The 18414-nt window shown below is 28.6% G+C and overlaps 1 protein-coding gene across 1 annotated transcript in view; it reads right to left on the reverse strand.

Annotated features, from left to right (window-relative positions):
* LOC119607816 (membrane-bound transcription factor site-1 protease-like) overlaps positions 1 to 18414 on the reverse strand; it is a 132826-nt gene that overhangs the window by 68913 nt on the left and 45499 nt on the right. The window contains exon 2 of the mRNA XM_037961918.1: positions 4758 to 4787. Within this exon, the coding sequence (XP_037817846.1) occupies positions 4758 to 4787 (30 nt within the window). The remainder of the gene's footprint in view (positions 1 to 4757; positions 4788 to 18414) is intronic.

An 18414-nucleotide genomic window follows, 5' to 3' on the forward strand; every position in this document is an offset into this window, starting at 1 on the left:
ATTGAAAACGTTTATATCTATGTATGTTTTATGTATATTATGGGAAAAATGTATGCATGAAATAACCAAATTTTAATTAGAAAATTTTTGAATTGAATTATTGAATGTATGTATTTATTAAATTTATGTTTAATTTTTATGTGGAGTATTAAAATGTATGTATTTGTATTGATTGTAATATAATTAGAAAAAAATTATATAAATACTTAGAGGATCATATGAATGTAAAAATATATTCAAATATGCAACACCATTTATATCTGGTTTTGTATATACATATGTATGTATGTAAGTATGTGTGAAACAATAACAAAAAACACATTCGACATAAAAATGACCTGTAACAGCACTTTTCTTTCCTACTTTTCACGCACATTCCATAACGGTGGATTACGATAGGTCATTTTTTCCCTGAATTGGTGGAGGGAAGAAGATATGTACGTGTGATGCAAAAATACATTCGTCATAAAAATGACCTGTAGTAGAAATTCTCTTCCTACTTTATCATTTTACGCACATTCCTTAACGATGGTTTACGCAAGATCCTTTTTTTTGCTTTACTTGAATTTGTGGTGGGGAGAAGAGGAAAGAAATATCATTATTATTTAGTCTCTCTCATGCAAATTCAAAAGGTTGGCAATGGCATATGCAAATTTATTAACACCTATATATTTTTTTCTTCGCGCCTGTTCATTCATTATTGTAAGATAATTGAGTGTATGTAATAATAATTTATAGAAATGTGACACATGCATATGAAAAACATACTTGTATATGTATGTAATACACTCATACATTTTTGTTGTTTTAACCTTTCACAATGTAAAATTACAAAAACAAACTTTTATGTTTTTATGTCCCCTCTTAATTTTTTGCTATCCTGTTACAAATTTCCTTCATTATTGATCATTTCATAGACACTACTAATGCATTACTACCTGTTTACAAACTTATTGTCTTCCTGTTACAAACAATATGTTTAAATATAGCCTGTAAAAACAATTTTTTACATATATACATATTTGAATATATTTTTACATTCATATGATCCTCTAAGTATTTATATAATTTTTTTCTAATTATATTACAATCAATACAAATACATACATTTTAATACTCCACATAAAAATTAAACATAAATTTAATAAACACATACATTCAATAATTCAATACAAAAATTTTCTAATTAAAATTTGGTTATTTCATGCATACATTTTTCCCATAATATACATAAAACATACATAGATATAAACGTTTTCAATTATTTTCTAAATAAAATTTGGTTATATCTTGCATACATTTTTCATATTTTATAATTTTTCAAGTTCAACATGAAATGTTAAATTTTAGACCATAAGTCATTTCCTATAGTAAATAATATTTAAGTTTGATAGTAAAAATATTGTAACCTGATAGTCGCGACTATCGTTTTGTTTCGTGTTTTCGTCGGCACATATATGCTCTGCTTGCGTACATTTCATGTTCGTATATTACTGCTCGCATGGCTTCAATATTGTTGACTGCGAATAATTTGTGTAGGAAAATATTTTAATATTATAGGCAAGCCATATGAAATATATGTGGGTATTATAAATATGTTAGCGAGTTGCTGCGTAATATATTGTAAGTGAAAACATTTTATATTTGTCTGTAAGCTGTAATATGCAATAGTTTGTATGGGTAAATATTTTTAGCAAAAATACTAGAAATATTTTGAACAGAACCATTTTTTAAATATGCATATTTTTAAATATGAGGTAAATGCATATTTATTGCAAAGTCAAAAATAAAAATATAAAAGCATCTACTAATATTTAAACTCTGGTTATAACAATCCTGTTTTGCAATTTTGCATGATTTTTAGCAAAATATTATGAACATATGGCATCGCTACAACATAAAAATAAGAGAACAATGTGAGGATCGCTAGAGAGCGCAGTAAAAATAGAATAGAATCTATCTCAACCACAATATCGCCAACCACAAGACGATATTTTGCTCTACATACAAAATGTATGAAAACTTATTGTCGAGAGCGGTTGTGGTTCCAATTGTAATTAAGCTGTAAGCTATAACGTTGCGGATTGAATTCTATTTTCACAGGTTTTCGTTCCATCACGGAACGGAACGTAGAGACTAACTGAGCCTTTATGTGGTTATAAAATTACGCTTGTATTTATAAAACAAATCTTATTTTGCTTTTAATAGTTAAAGCACACTTTAAAAACCATTAATAAAATTGTGATATTCATAAACAAATAAAAAAAATATTAACTATTGAGGTGTTTTATGTTTAACTTGGCAGCACTGTACAATTTGGCTGTCATTTTATGTATTAGTGTTGCTACAATTAGGATAAAATATTCGTTGATTTAGTTTTCTTAATTTCATATTTTTGTTTATAATAGATTTTTGACAATAAAAACGAACTTTTAAGAAAAATTAATATTTGTTACATATGAGAGATGCTAATCAAATTATTGCAAGTTCGCCAAATTTTCCCGAACGTTAATTAAGACTTTTATGTAATTATGAAAATTTTTTATAATCTAATAGTTTACCAGATGTACGAAATTTTGTATTTAATTCATATAGAAGGTGAAAGTCCGCCCGTTAATCTCTAAATGTCAAAGTTCTTCATGTAAAATTTTAAGATTCTAGCTCTTATACTTTTCAGATATACAAATTTTTCTATTTAATTCATATGGGGGCTCCAAGCCCCCAAATTAAAGTCCGCCTTTTTTCTCCAAAATGTTCAGATGAGTATTAAGGTTCTTCGTGCAAAATTTGAAGAATCTAGTTCTATGAGTTTCCCAGATAAACCAAATTTTGTATTTTATTCAGATGGGAGGTGACAAACACTCCATTGAAAGTCCTCCCATTATTAAATGTTCAGATGAATGTCAAAGTTCTTAATGTAAAACATGAAGATTCTAGCCCTAATAGTTTCTCAGATATACGAATTTTTCTATTTAATTCATATGGGGGTTCCAAGCCCCTCCAGATGAAAGTCCGCCCTTTTTTCTCCAAAATGTTCTGATAAATATTAAGTTCTTCGTGAAAAATTTGAAGAATCTAGATCTATTAGTTTCTCAGATAAACGAAATTTTGTATTTAATTCTTATGGGAGGTGCCAAACCCCCATTAAATGTCCGCCCGTTATTCTCAAAATGTTCACATGAATATTAAAGTTCTTCATGTAAAATTTGAAGATTCTAGCTCTAATAGTTTCTCAGATATACGGGTCTTTCTATTTAATTTATATGGGGGCTCCAAGCCCTCCAGATGAAAATGCGTCCTGTTTTTTGAAATAAGTATTAAAGTTCTTCGTGCAAAATTTTAAAAATTTAATTCTATTAGTTTCCCATATAAAGGAATTTTTGTAATAATTTCGAATGGGAGGTACCGCTCCCCTCATTGGTAGTCCGCCAATTTATAACCCAAAATGTTTACATGGATGTTAAAGTTCTTCGTGCAAAATTGTAGGATTCTAGTTGTAATAGTTTCCAAGATAAACGAATTTGTGAATTTAATTTATATGGAAGGTGCCACGCCCTCTGCTGCTAGTCCGCCAACTTTTTATCCTAAATAATCATATTGACTCTGAAGTGGCTCCGACAAAATTTGAGGACTCTAACTGTTATATTATCTCAGATATACTGATTTAATATTTTCTTAATATGGGCGTGGCTCCTCGCCCACTTGAAATTTGAAGAAAATCGGTTCAGCCGTTTAGTAGTCTATAAACTTCAAATATACATTAATAAATGTTTATTTAGTTCAGATGTATAAATATAACATATAATTTCTAATTATTATTAAAAGTATCCAAAGAATAGTAATCAACTCATTTATGGATGATCTGGAACAATTTACCGTATGAAGACGTTGTCATCCTTGGAGACTCGCTGATTGCATGAAGACGTTTGGACTCACACCTACAAATACCTCAACACCCACACACACAAATTGGCTACATTTTTTTGGAGCAAGAATTCAATAAAACTAATTGGTGATCTATAGAAGAAGAAATATCTTTCCTAGAACAGAATGTCACTGATTTATATGATCGAACAGTTCCTTTGAAAATTAATAACGTTGTACATAAAGCCAGACCATGGTTCTCGAATGAAATCAAGCTGTCTATTAATCATAGAAATATTGCGTATTGCCGATGGAAAAGATACAAAACTATACAATTACACCATGCATATCGTTCTGCTACAAATGTAACAAATAAACGAATTAGAGATGCGAAAATCGCTTATTACTCCACTACTCGAATGAAATCAAGCTGTCTATTAATCATAGAAATATTGCGTATTGCCAATGGAAAAGATACAAAACTATACAATTACACCATGCATATCGTTCTGCTACAAATAAACGAATTAGAGATGCGAAAATCGCTTATTACTCCACTAAGTTCTCTAACTCAATCGGATCTAAAAAAACCTGGCAAAATATTCGAGAAATTTTTAAAGGTAAACAAACAAACTATGATAGCATCAATGTCGACGCTGATGTCATCAATGAAAAATTTGCAAACTTGCCTATGGTTGAAGCTGACTTAGATTTTTATTCCAACCGCTTTGGCAACACAGTCAATATTCGTAATGAACTTAACTTCTTTGGAGTTAATCAAATAGATGTCTGGAATAGTTGTATGGCAATAAAATCTAACGCTGCTGGTTCTGATGGAATAAATCCTAAGTTTTTAAAAATACTATTGCCTCAACTTCTGCCCTTTATTACACATATATTAATAAAATCATTTCCACCTGTCACTACCCATCAAAATGGAAAAAAGCTAAAATTATACCTATTCAAAAATCTAAGTCCGATTACAGACCCATAGCAATCTTACCATTTCTGTCCAAAGCCTTTGAAAAGCTTCTTCATACTCAAATTACGTCCTTCTTAAATAACAATAATCTGATTACTGATCGACAGTCCGGGTTTAAATCATATAATAGTTGCTTAACGGCTCTTATTGATGTAACGGAAGACATTAGGAGAGAAGTACACTGAAAATAATCCATGCCTAATATACACGAAAAATGTTGTACATTGTACGAAATGCTTCGTGGTTTCGCACCACGAAATTCTTTCGTAATATATATGAAATTGTACGAAATATTTTAGTAAAATGCAAAATAATTTTATATAATTTTAGAAAAAAAAATTGTTCATTTTACTATTTTTTTTAAAGACATAAATATTTTAGTTCTTTTAAAATAATTATTGTAAATTTAGAAAAAGATTGCGAATTGAAAAAACCAAATTTTTAAAAATTTTACAGGAAATTAGGCAGCTAATTTCCTATAAATTAAAAATTACGTTTAATTTAACTCCCTTAAAATTACGAAAATAACAAAAAAAAAATCGTAACAAAATAATTTTTTTGTGAAATCAAAAATAATTCTTGTATATTACTAAATAATCTTGTTACGAAAAAAATTCGTTACTTTCGTTAAATATTACATGCCTTAACGAAATTATTTTTGTAAAAAAACAAAGTTTCTTAATATATACGAAAAAAGATATTACGACAGGTTTTCGTAAAATTAGAAAAGCGGTTGATTAAACAATATTTCGTATTATACACGAAATTTTCGTATATATTACGAAAAAAGTAGTTACGAAATTTTTTTCGTAAAGTTAAGCATGGATTATTTTCAGTGTAGATAAAAATAACGTCATATTACTAGTTCTGTTAGATCACTCCAAAGCCTTCGACACCATTGACCACTCAATCCTGGAATTCAAACTGCACACCTTTTTTAACTTCTCATCTACTCGTTCATTGTTATCATATTTAACTAACAGATATCAGTATATACACACATCTACATAAGACTCAAAATGCTTAGGAGTAAAAAGAGGCGTCCCTCAGGGGTCAATAATTGGACCACTTTTATTTTCTCTATATGCGAATGATTTGCCTGCTCAACTTAAATATTGTAAAATCAGAATGTATGCCGATGACGTCCCAATTTATATCAGTTGTAAATCAACATCAGTGAATGAATATATATCAAAGCTAAATAAAGATTTGCATCGAATATATCTTTGGGCTACATCAAATGGTCTTAGTATAAACCCAAATAAATCCAATTGCATAGTCATTACGAAAACATCAATAATAACATCCTTGCCCAAATTATATTAAATAACCAACACTTTAACATTGTCAAATCTACTAAAAACCTTGGTATCATCTTTAATAACAACCTAAACTGGAAGGACCATATTACATATGCGTGCGGTCGCACATACTCTATGCTTCGAACTCTTTGGAAACACAACACTACACACCCACTAAAATAAGATTACTTCTCGCTAAAACATACCTTATCTCAACATTGTTATATGGTGTGAACTCTTTGCAAATTGTGATTCCACTAGTTCCACAAAACTAAAAGTAATTTTTAACAATATCACCCGTTATATCTTTAACTTAAAAGGTCGAAATAATGTATCCTCGTTTTCCAGCCAAATTTGTGGTACCTATATCATTTCAAAATCTAATGAAATCTAAAGTATTATTGATGTTAGACCGAATAATATATAACCAGCAACCTGACCATCTTTACAATCGCCAGTTTCAAGATCGAAAAGAGATAGAGGACTAAATACATTTCAATATAACAGCCTAATATGTGAATGGCAATTATATATCAATGCTACCCGCCTTTGGAACACTTTACCTAATAGCGTACAAACAACTAGCAATGTTAAGACCTTTAAGAAGTTAATTATTAAAGATTTTTCAAATTAGTTTACTTTTGTTTGTTATTTTGTAATGCTGTCAATTTGATTGGAATAATTTTGTAACATTTTCTCATATCTTTGTCATTTAAATTTTTATTTCATAACTAATTTTTATGCTGTAATATAAGTCTACAAGTCTTGTGCATAGGATTTCGATAAATAAATAAATAAATAAATATCCGAATAACGGATATTTTGCGACAAAATAAGCACTATTGCACATTTTCTTATTTTTACTTATTTTAATTGAAATTTTTGATAAATTTTTGCAAATAATGATAAATTTCTTTTATATATGATTAATTTTAATGCCGGCAAATATATTTTTCATTGGTAAAACACTAATCAATATAATTTACATGATTAATACTTTATGACATTATATTTAACCAACAAACTTTGAAAAAGGCCAATTGGAATATTGTCAAATATTCGTATATTAACCCATTCGTTCCCACTGTACTCGCTTGGGTACAAAAAAACAACCTGTTTTATAATGCTAGATTACCCATATTACTGAGTTTTTTGTAAAATTTGATTTTTGGAACATTACTTTAGGATCTAAAGAGTAAATGTACCGAATTTTAAAGTCATAAAAACATAACGGTAAATTTTAAATAATTTTTTTGTCAACAGTGTTTAAATTTTTCGATTTTTCACCCCTTTCATTGCAATTTGATGTCAAACTCTTTCATTTTGAGTTGAATGGATTAGAATTTTACAGAAAAATAAAGTAAACAGATCATATATCTTAATTATCTATTAAGGATGTTTATGTCCTTTTGGTAAATATTTTAGAAGGCTTGTAGGTGCTACTGATTATCTTTATAATAAAATCAGTTCACATTTAGATTTTTCCATTATTTTTACAAATATTTCCAAGAAATTGATGAAAAAGGAATTGATAAATACAGTTTATTACTGGAGGATCTACCAGATAACACTTTTGGTGAATGGGAAGTATATGACAGTAGTGTTAGTGAAGAATACATCCCATATGATGAATTTTAATTAATTTTTGCACTGAATACGGTAATACACAGAGAATTTTAATACAGAGAATTTCAATACATTTCATAATTAATCTAATGGAAAAATTCTCAATACTAATTGATTAGATTTTTTATGTACCAAAATATTAAAAAAAATCAATTAAATTATTTTTTAAAAATAATCGTAATGATTATTTAATTCTCTGGTATAAAATTTCTGATTATTAATTGATTACGATTAAAATTAATCTAAAAATAATCAGGATTAATTTAAATTAATGAAAATAATCAAAAATAATCAGAATTAATCAAATAATTAATTTGATTATTTTCAAGGACTAATTTTGATTATTTTTGATTAATTTCAATATATTTGGTACAATTCTCTATCTTTTTACATTACGAATAATGGAAACCTGTTTTTCAAGTTACACACTATTCGATTACATGACTATTTTTATTGAAAACAATATATTTATCAAGTTTATTTCGATTGAAAATCTTGATCTCAGTACAACATATTAGAAAAAAATTACTGCAATCTTTTCGAAATGGGTCTCAAAAAATCCATAATTTATAGCGGATTACCGGAAATATATTTAAATTTTTCTTAGAGTTTTTTTTTTGGGAGAAAATTATACTAAATATATGGAAAATAATCAAAATTAATCAAATTTAATCCTTGAAAATAATCGACTAATTTTTTGATTAATTTTGATTTTTTTTTTTTGATTATTTTCATTAATTCCAATTAATCTCTGATTATTTTTAGATTATTTTTAATCGTAATCAATAATTAATTAAAAAAATTTAAAATAATCGTTAATTAATCATTATTTTACATTTTTAATAAAAATAATCTAATTAATAATGATTACGATTATTAATCATTATTTTACAGCTATGATTTATACCCATATTGTCTCGCTGTACCCATCCGAGTACAGGCCAAAAATCGCATTTCCAAAATTTAAAATTTTTTGTTTTTAAATTTTATTTTAAATTAACCCATAATAAGATATATTTTGCAACAAAAAATTTAAATTTATTGATTTTAAGATGGTTGGGTTGGGATCTAATGGGTTAATATATTAATGCCTAGATTTATGTGCAAAAGTGGTGCGCTATGCATTTAAGCGTTAATTTGAGCATGTTTTACACAGACAGACGGACATACATAGCTAAATCGAATCAGAATTGCATAAGGACACACAATATTCATACATATGTTTATACCTTCCCAATGGTAAAAATACACATTTGTTTAATTCACAATCGATATTGTATCGTTGTATGCGTAGTATTTCAGCAGCTGCTACAATAGTCTTAACAATTGGTTGGTATTTTCTATGCAAAAGTTCTATACAACTCCTACGACAATTTTTCATATGTTTTTCGATTGTTATAAGAAAAACATATGTTAGTGTTGTCAATTCTTTATTTCAGCATATAAACAAAAAATTCAATCGATTTTGGCATAAAAAACGATAAAGTGGTAACACAAAAATCACAAAAAGACAACTGTTTACCAAAACAAACAAAAAATATTTTATTAAAAACTGTTTATTTATTAGTTTAAAATGTGGAATAAAGAAAATAAAAGAATTTCAAATTCAAAGAAATTAATTTGGTTTATTTCGCTTATTTAATATTATTTGATTTTTTATTTTTTGACATTGTTATGAATGTTTGTTTTGATTGTTTTTTTTTTCGTTGAGAATATAAACTTAAGACTTGCTGCAAATATCTGTTCACAATCACTGTTACTACACTTTAGTAGGTACATATACAATTCCCAGCGGTAAAAATACACATTATGTACTCGCTTATCTAAGCGATATTTCATGGCAGTCAGTGGTGATGCTTTCACTTATTCTTCCACATAGATTTAACATAAAAGTGTCTTAGGCTGCCTCATCAGTGTTCTCTCGCGTAGAATATAAGCCACAATATCATTAGGGCAAATTAAAATTTCACTTACATAATGTGTGGAGTTCTAAGTGAAGTTAATGATACGCTTATAAACGTTTACAAATAAGAATGTAATGTAAGTAGATTACAATCCACAGTGGGGCAGAATGGAAATTTTTTGGAAATAAATCTGGCATTTCTAAACGGCTGATCCGATCGGGATAAAATTTGGCGTGAGCATAGCCAAGGAGTATTCGAGTTTAAGTTTTGAAGTTGAACCCTGCAGATGCCCCAGGGACGGCGCTGTGGCGGCTCAAAGTAGGGTACCTACGACATGTAAAATTTTTAAACTCGTGCCATTTTTTGTTTTTCACCCAAATACAAAGATTTTTATATTTTGTGAAAAAACATGCTTGGACATACTACTTATCTCTTATAATATCCGAGTTATAGGCATTTAAAAATTTAGTGATACAAAATTTACCATACCTTGGTCCGCCTTTTTTTGAATACCGGGTGTAATTTTCAATTTTTTCTTGTTAGTTAGACAACAAAATTTCCAATAATATACAAAAAATTTCAGATCAATATCATTTACAGATCCAAAAATATACGTTTTTTAATTTAAAAATTCAAAAAATTTTAGATTTTTGCCGTTTTTTCCCCAAAAATGTGTCTTAACTCTTTTATTAATAAAATAAAATTTTCTTTAAGAACATATAACAATTTTATAGTTTTCTAAAAGGTATGTTTACGCAGAACGCTTTAGCGTAAAAAACTTGTTCTATTTTTTGAAAATGTTGCCACTGCGTCCTTCCGAATATGACCTATTTTTTATCAAAACTTCAACTTTGGGCGACATATTCTAAAATCCCAAAGCTGAGATCAGAAAACTGAAAGCAGTTTTGGAAACCTCAATATGTTTTCTATTTACTCCAAAACTATTTTCCCAGCCCTGAAAGAAATGTGGACCCTATGGGCAAAAAAGTAAAAAATCCCATTTTTGGGATTTTCATTCCTATTTTTGGGAATTTCGGGATGCCCTTTGACCTTTTCAATTTTTTTTTTGCATTTTCTTATTTGAAATGACAAATTTAACAAGCGTTGAAAATTTCATTGAGTTTTGTTCATAAATAAAGATTTTGTCATATATTACAAATTTGTTTAATTTCTAAAACTATGATTTATATCAAAATTTTAATAGGGTCGCAGAAGCTACAACAATTTAGTCCATATTTGTCCCTTAATATCATTTTTTAGTTAGATATGGAAATTCTCGACCCTTTACAAAAAATTTCAAGCCAATATCTCAATTACATTCAAAAATATGTTCATTTAAACCTGTTTAAATTTATTTTAGTATTAAGCATGACAGAACATACATTTGGTGTTGAATAAAATATTTGGACAATTTTTAAAAATTATTTAGTTAATTATTTTATTAAAGATTATAAAATTGTATATACAATAAAAAAATATAATTTTATTATGAGCCACGCACAACAACACCTAAATCACCCCACACAAACCACCTTTCCCGCCCACCGAAACATAAAACACAATTTAATACAATATCATCAGTTAGTATAATAGCTATTTTTATTTGAACTGTTTATCTTAAACATAATACAATTAATTCTTACAACCTACTTATATAGTTAATTCCTAACACTACTTATTTTCTATAAAATAATCTGTCATATCGGTATACATATCCAGAAGGTAATATAAGTCCTTTAAATCTTCCTTGTTTTGAGATGATATAGTTTCATAACAAATCCATCTTTTTCGCATAGTTGAAAGAACAGCATCAGAAGATAGAAGTAAACTATTAAAAATATCTTCATTCTGTGATTGCCTGGAGCATTTTCTTCAGCTGAATAATTGAACATGCTTAAAATCCCGATTCCTCGCTTCCTGGGCTTCTTCTGTTAACTCTCCAAGTGGAAGAATATTCGATTCAATTATTATTTGACCATGACACAATACTTTGTGTACTGTTGGTGTTAGTTCCCTCCATGGATACAGAGATACGAGTAATTTAGAAATTTCAGATGTATATTCCCCAAATCGATTTCCATTAATTTTATGTTTACTATTCAGTGCCATTAAAATAGTGTTAACTCTTCGAAGCAACTCCTTGTCGATTCCAGTTATTTTTGAAGTAATTTCAAAATCACGAAAAAAACCTTCTCGCCGTATTACCATCATTTGTACTACCGCAACTTGGAAGTGGTTTGTCGATGTTTAATCCCATCTGAACTTTAAATTCTTCTTGGATTCTATGTGTAAAAAGTAATCCAAAAATCGTATTCTGGCATGAAGTGGTGAAATTCCGAAAGACAGAACTTCTTCATTAATACTTCTGCTTTTGTTTATATTTGAGAATTGCGACTTTTTCTCATTACATATTGAGCATCTCCAGAAGGAAGAAGTTTCTGTTATGGCATTGCTGACCTTTCCATCAAATTATTTTTATGCAAATGGGCTCCAGTGCATTTATTTCATCTTTTAAATATTCCACTAAATCTTTTGTTGTTTTCTTTGACTTCTTTATATATTCAAATCCAATGGGTCTACAAAAATTTTTTGAACCCGGAGTTGTATTGATCCATATATCTTCAAATGAATTTCCGATGCTTGACGATGATGGATTAAGGGAATATGAACGAATTCGTAATGGCACTAATGATGACATAAATACACTTTTGTAGTCTGCTAATGTCCGACTTCCACAAGCTTGTATGTATTCTGGAAGTGCTGATAAACCGTCACATCCCCACTTACATATTAAGACAACATCACAGTTATGAATTTTCCTTAGTTGGTCTTCTGAAAAGTTTGACACAATTCTTAATGCTGTGTTTTCGAGCAAAGATGATATATCAATACAAGCTTCCACATCATTAACAGCAATAGGTGATGGTAGGATAGTTTGTTTTTTTCCTGGATCGCCTTGTATGATGGTAATATATTGTGTCCTTTTTCATGCAGAGCTTTCCTTAATATTTGGTACTTATTTCGACTGAGACCCAGTTCCAACATAAGCGCTATTGCTTCCTCTTCAGTAAAATTTGACTGTGATGTTGGAGTTGGTATACTTTCCACAATTCGCTTAAGTCGTTTTGGTGATGCATTAGGAAGAATAGTTGCAATATGTACGACATCCATAGGTTGGTTTTCCTTTTTCAGCATTTCGTTAAATGTATCAGCAATTTCCTCATTTAAGATTGAAAAAAGTTTTTGTGTGACCCTCTTTTTTTTTTTTTTGACCTTGAACATAAGTCTTCGTATGACTTGCAAGGTGCTCCTGTTGATGTGTTGTAAGTTGAGATTTCCGTAGTAGTTTCCATCCAACTACAAAATTTCAATCGAAATTTCTTTTGATTTCCATCCACAGACTTACTTTTTACATCAAAAAGTTTTAAAAAGTTTTCAATTTTTGATATGCCTGTTTTGTCTACTTTTCTACTATATGTAGTTTTTATATAATTTGAAATGTCTTCAATTCTTTCTGGCCCTTTTGAAGATACACTCCATAAAACGGAACACAACTCTTCGTACTTTAAAGTAATCTTCATTGTAGATTTATTAAATATGGTACTTAAAATCTGAGAAGTTTACTTATATACCAATTCTTGTCATTTCCGATACAGGTATTCCAAAGTAAAAAATTACGAATTGTCTACCTATTAACATTTAGGACTATATTACTATAACCTGTAATTCAGTCATTGCTATTTCTTATTAGTGAATGAATCGAAATTATCATTACCTGTATATTTTTACCTACATGATCATAAACGAAACAGAACGAAATGATCTGTCGAAAAAATTTAGGTAAAAAATAGTTATAAATTTTTGAAAATTTAAGCATAATAGGACCTTTCAATTATAAGGATAAGCAAACAAATAGAAAATAGGTAAATATAAGATTTAAATATGTTCTGCCATACTTAATACTAAAATATGAAAAAGATGAAATTAAAGGACACAGGTTTAAATGAACATATTTTTGAATGTAATTGAGATATTGGCTTGAAATTTTTTGTAAAGGGTCGAGAATTTCCATATCTAACTAAAAAATGATATTAAGGGATAAATATGGACTAAATTGTTGTAGCTATCTGCGACCCTATTAAAATTTTGATATAAATCATAGTTTTAGAAATTAAACAAATATGTAATATATGACAAAATCTTTATTTATGAACAAAACTCAATGAAATTTTCAACGCTTGTTAAATTTGTCATTTCAAATAAGAAAATGCAAAAAAAAAAAATTGAAAAGGTCAAAGGGCATCCCGCAATTCCCGAAAATAGGAATGAAAATCCCAAAAATGGGATTTTTTACTTTTTTGCCCATAGGGTCCACATTTCTTTCAGGGCTCGGAAAATACTTTTGGAGTAAATAGAAATATTGAGGTTTCCAAAACTGCTTTCAGTTTTCTGATCCCAGCTTTGGGATTTTAGAACATGTCGCCCAAAGTTGAAGTTTTGATAAAAAATAGGTCATATTCGGAAGGACGCAGTGGCAACATTTTCAAAAAATAGGACAAGTTTTTTACGCTAAAGCGTTCTGCGTAAAGATACCTTTTAGAAAACTATAAAATTGTTATATGTTCTTAAAGAAAATTTTATTTTATTAATAAAAGAGTTAAGACACATTTTTGGCAAAAAAAACGGCAAAAATCTAAAATTTTTTGAATTTTTAAATTAAAAAACGTATAATTTTGGATCTGTAAATGATATTGATCTGAAATTTTTTGTATATTATTGGAAATTTTGTTGTCTAACTAACAATTGAGTCCATTTGGTTCAAAATTACGCCCGGTATTCAAAAAAAGGCGGACCAAGGTATGGTAAATTTTGTATCACTAAATTTTTAAATGCCTATAACTCGGATATTATAAGAGATAAGTAGTATGTCCAAGCATGTTTTTTCAAGATCTCATCGAGCGCTTTCACAAAATATAAAAATCTTTGTATTTGGGTGAAAAACAAAAAAATGGCACGAGTTTAAAAATTTTACATGTTGTAGGTACCTACTTTGAGCCGCCACAGCGCCGTCCCTGGAGCATCTGCAGGGTTCATCTTCAAAACTTAAACTCGAATACTCCTTGGCTACGCTCACGCCAAATTTTATCCCGATCGGATCAGCCGTTTAGAAATGCCAGATTTATTTCCAAAAAATTTCCATTCTGCCCCACTGTGCAATCCTATTTGCATTTGTAAGTTAAGTTTGTAAGCCTTCAGATTTTGTTAAAGAAAACATTTATTTTTATTTTAAATTTATTTTAAAATTATGAAAGTTTATTTAAAAATTATTATCAAATAAAGTTAATATGTATTATAATTAAAAAAATATAATTTAACAATTTTAACGAAAATAAATAAAATTAATCATAATTTTCTTTTGAAATTTCCTTTACAGCTTCTGTAATCAAATAAGAGGAAATTGTCAGTATTAAAACTAGAATATATGATATAATTTTGCCTTAATTTTCCGTTCATTTATGTAGATCACCATAATTATATTACATTTTTACAATAAAATAACTTTTTTAACAAAACACAACTTCGCTTATAAAAGATCAACTTTAAACTGACATAGACACAAATAATTCTGCTTTTCATTTATACAAAAGGAAAAAAAACGATACTTAATTTTTTTTTAAAGAAATAAAAACTAAAAACAACATTAAAACGGCAGCTAACTCTCTAGTTAAATCGTAATCTTTGTTACCATTAGAGTGCATGATATGTTGGATTACGCATACATTGCACTCAATTACATTTCAATTACCGCTGGGTTGTTGAGTTTGAGATTAATATTTCTCACTGCAACACACAGAATAGCCAACAAAAAAAGAAAAACTACAAAATTACTTATAAATAAATGTGCCACAACTAATTTCGTTTCTTACAAACTTTACTGCTGTATTTGTAAAAACTTATTTTAGGTTTATTAAACCATTTTCGCAAAATTCAGGAAATTCGTATTCATAAACGTCAAATAGCTTAAAACACCTTCAATAAACCATTGAAAAATATATGAATTTTATTGTTGGCTTAAAGATAAAGATTAGGTCGACCTTAATAAGTTGATTTTTACAATTTTTTCTCAGATAAAGCGGTATTTTAGGGTATTTTAGGTTGATTAGCGAAAACTAATTATGGTTTGGAATAAAATCCAAAAATATATATATAAAATATATTTTAAACGATTATATTTTGGGGAAAAACTCAAATCTATAGTAGGCATTATTATATTAATACACGAATATTTGACAATATTCCAATTGGCCAGACCTATTTTTTAAACATTTTGGAAAAGCCCGTCTGTCAACCAAATGATGGACAAAATCATTTGATTTGCCTTTTTCAAAGCTCGTTGGTTAAATATTATGCCATAAAGTAATTAATCATGTAAATTATATTGATTAGTGTTATACTAATGCAAAATATATTTGCCGGCGTTAAAATTAATCAAATATCAAAGAAATTTATCAATATTTGCAAAAATTTATCCAAAATTAGAAGGAAAATAAGTAAAAATACGAAAATGTGCAATAGTGATATTTATTTTGTAGCAAAATATTTGTTTTACAACTTAAGTTTTTGACAACAAATAAATAGGTTCTTGTTGAATGAGCTACCGCTTTATATACCAATTTTACGGAACCATGATCTCGAGAATGACAATAATTATAAAACATAAAAACATCTTTAAATAGTATATGGGGAATTTCATGTCAAGTGACCCATCTAAAAAATCGATTTTGACGAAATTTGCACTAAGGATAGTACATTGGATAGTAGGTCAGACACAAATTTTCAGCTCTATCAGTCAAGAACTGCCGGACTTAGAAGGAGTTAAAGTTGGACATTTTGGTCACACAGGGTTTTATTGAAATGAGGGTAACTTTTCACCTATTCGTCCTAGCAAAAATTGTTCACAGGAGTTTAGATAGCTATTTCTTCATTCTTTCCAAAAAATTTTTTTTAATTTTTTTAAATTTAAAAAAAATTTTAATAATTTAAAAGAAAGTTTATACAATTTCCTTGAAGGGCTTTATAGTCCCATAATGAGATGCGAGTAGGATATCTATCGAAAAACTTATTTTCTAACTCAAGAATAATTTTTTTTTCAATATTTGGCACTTATTTTTCCCCTATTTTTTCAAAATGGAAGTTTTTGTTGTATTTTTTTTTAATTTTTTTGGAAAGAATGAAGAAATAGCTATCTGAACTCCATTGGACAATTTTTGCTAGGACCAATAGGTGAAAACTCGTTTGAATAAACCCCTGTATGACCAAAATGTCCAAATTTGACCCCCTCTGACTCCGGCAGTTCTCGACCGATAGAGCTGAAAGTTTGCGTCTGGTCTACTATCCCATAGTACTAACCTTGATGCAAATTTCCTTGATTATATATAAAAAAATATTTTTATGAAAAATTAATTTTCTAAAAAAGAGTATATGGGGGCGAGCGTCAATGGTCCGATCCTCATAAAATTTGATGAATGAAAGTATTATTGTGTAAATTATATTAATTCTAAATGTTATCGTGTGGTAATCTTTAAAGTGAATTATGGACGTTAAAAGCATTTTCTGAAATATATTTTGTATGGGGCTAGGGTGAGAGAGATGTGTGTGCCAAATTTCGTCATGTTATCAGTTTATATGGATACACATATGGACAGTCTCAGAAAGTAATTCTGAGCCAATAATTTGAGGGTGAAATGGATCAATATTTTTGGACGTTACAATCATCAGCAGAAAAGCATAATACCCTCCCCATTATAGTGGTGTAGGTTTAAAAAAAAATAACTAACCCCCGTTTTCACAATGTCTAGTTATTTTTTAACTTTAATATATACTGACAGTTCTCATACTAAAATTGTATTAACTGGAAGAATAACCACCAGTTAAACGATAACTGGAGATGGTGAAAATTGGGGTAAAACTCTTTAAAATGTAATATCAAAGTTTCAGAGATGGAACCTAGTATTTTTTGTTAGAATTTTTGAAATAAATATCAAAAAATGTTAAATATGTATGTAAATATCAAATTTATTGTAAAAATATTTAATACAAAGAAAACAAAACACAATTTGTGTTAGAACAAGTAAGAAGTCTATATTTGCCGAATCGTATATACGCTTCACCATAGTGTATTTAAAAAATATTAATTTTATGAAATTTCAATTTATTTAATTTTCCCGACTACACCTATATTACTTTAGCAATTGCAAAACAAGTAAGAGTGTTATATTCGGCTATGCCGAAACTTATATACCCACCATCAAATCGTATGCCGTAAAAGGAATGCTCCTCTGTAAGTATCAGGGAGATGAGGCTTCAATCAATTCTTCGAACTTCGAATTAACAAAATATTAATTTTTAAAAACAAAATATTTTTGTCCAATTTTTTAACAATGAACATAAATAAAATTTGGTAGAAAGATTTCGAGTCGTATTCGAATTTCATTGCTGTTCTCGTATTTTTAATTTAGTCGGAAGCATAAAAGTAATTATCTGAAGGGGACCTTATGTGAGGGTAGGGATAATTATGAATCGATACCCATAAAATTGTGAATAAGTGTGAGTAACCGACCCATTCTCCATGAAAATAGGTAGGAAGATTACGTTTCTATAAAAGTTGCTTATGTCAAATTTCCACCCTATTGTCTTATTTGTAAGCCAGTAATGAGCGTTAAAATCATTTCTTGGC

This window comes from Lucilia sericata, unplaced genomic scaffold (genome assembly GCF_015586225.1).
Source record: "Lucilia sericata isolate MDLA Ls3-8-SP2 unplaced genomic scaffold, ASM1558622v1 Contig000753F_arrow, whole genome shotgun sequence".
Classification (NCBI taxonomy): domain Eukaryota; kingdom Metazoa; phylum Arthropoda; class Insecta; order Diptera; family Calliphoridae; genus Lucilia; species Lucilia sericata.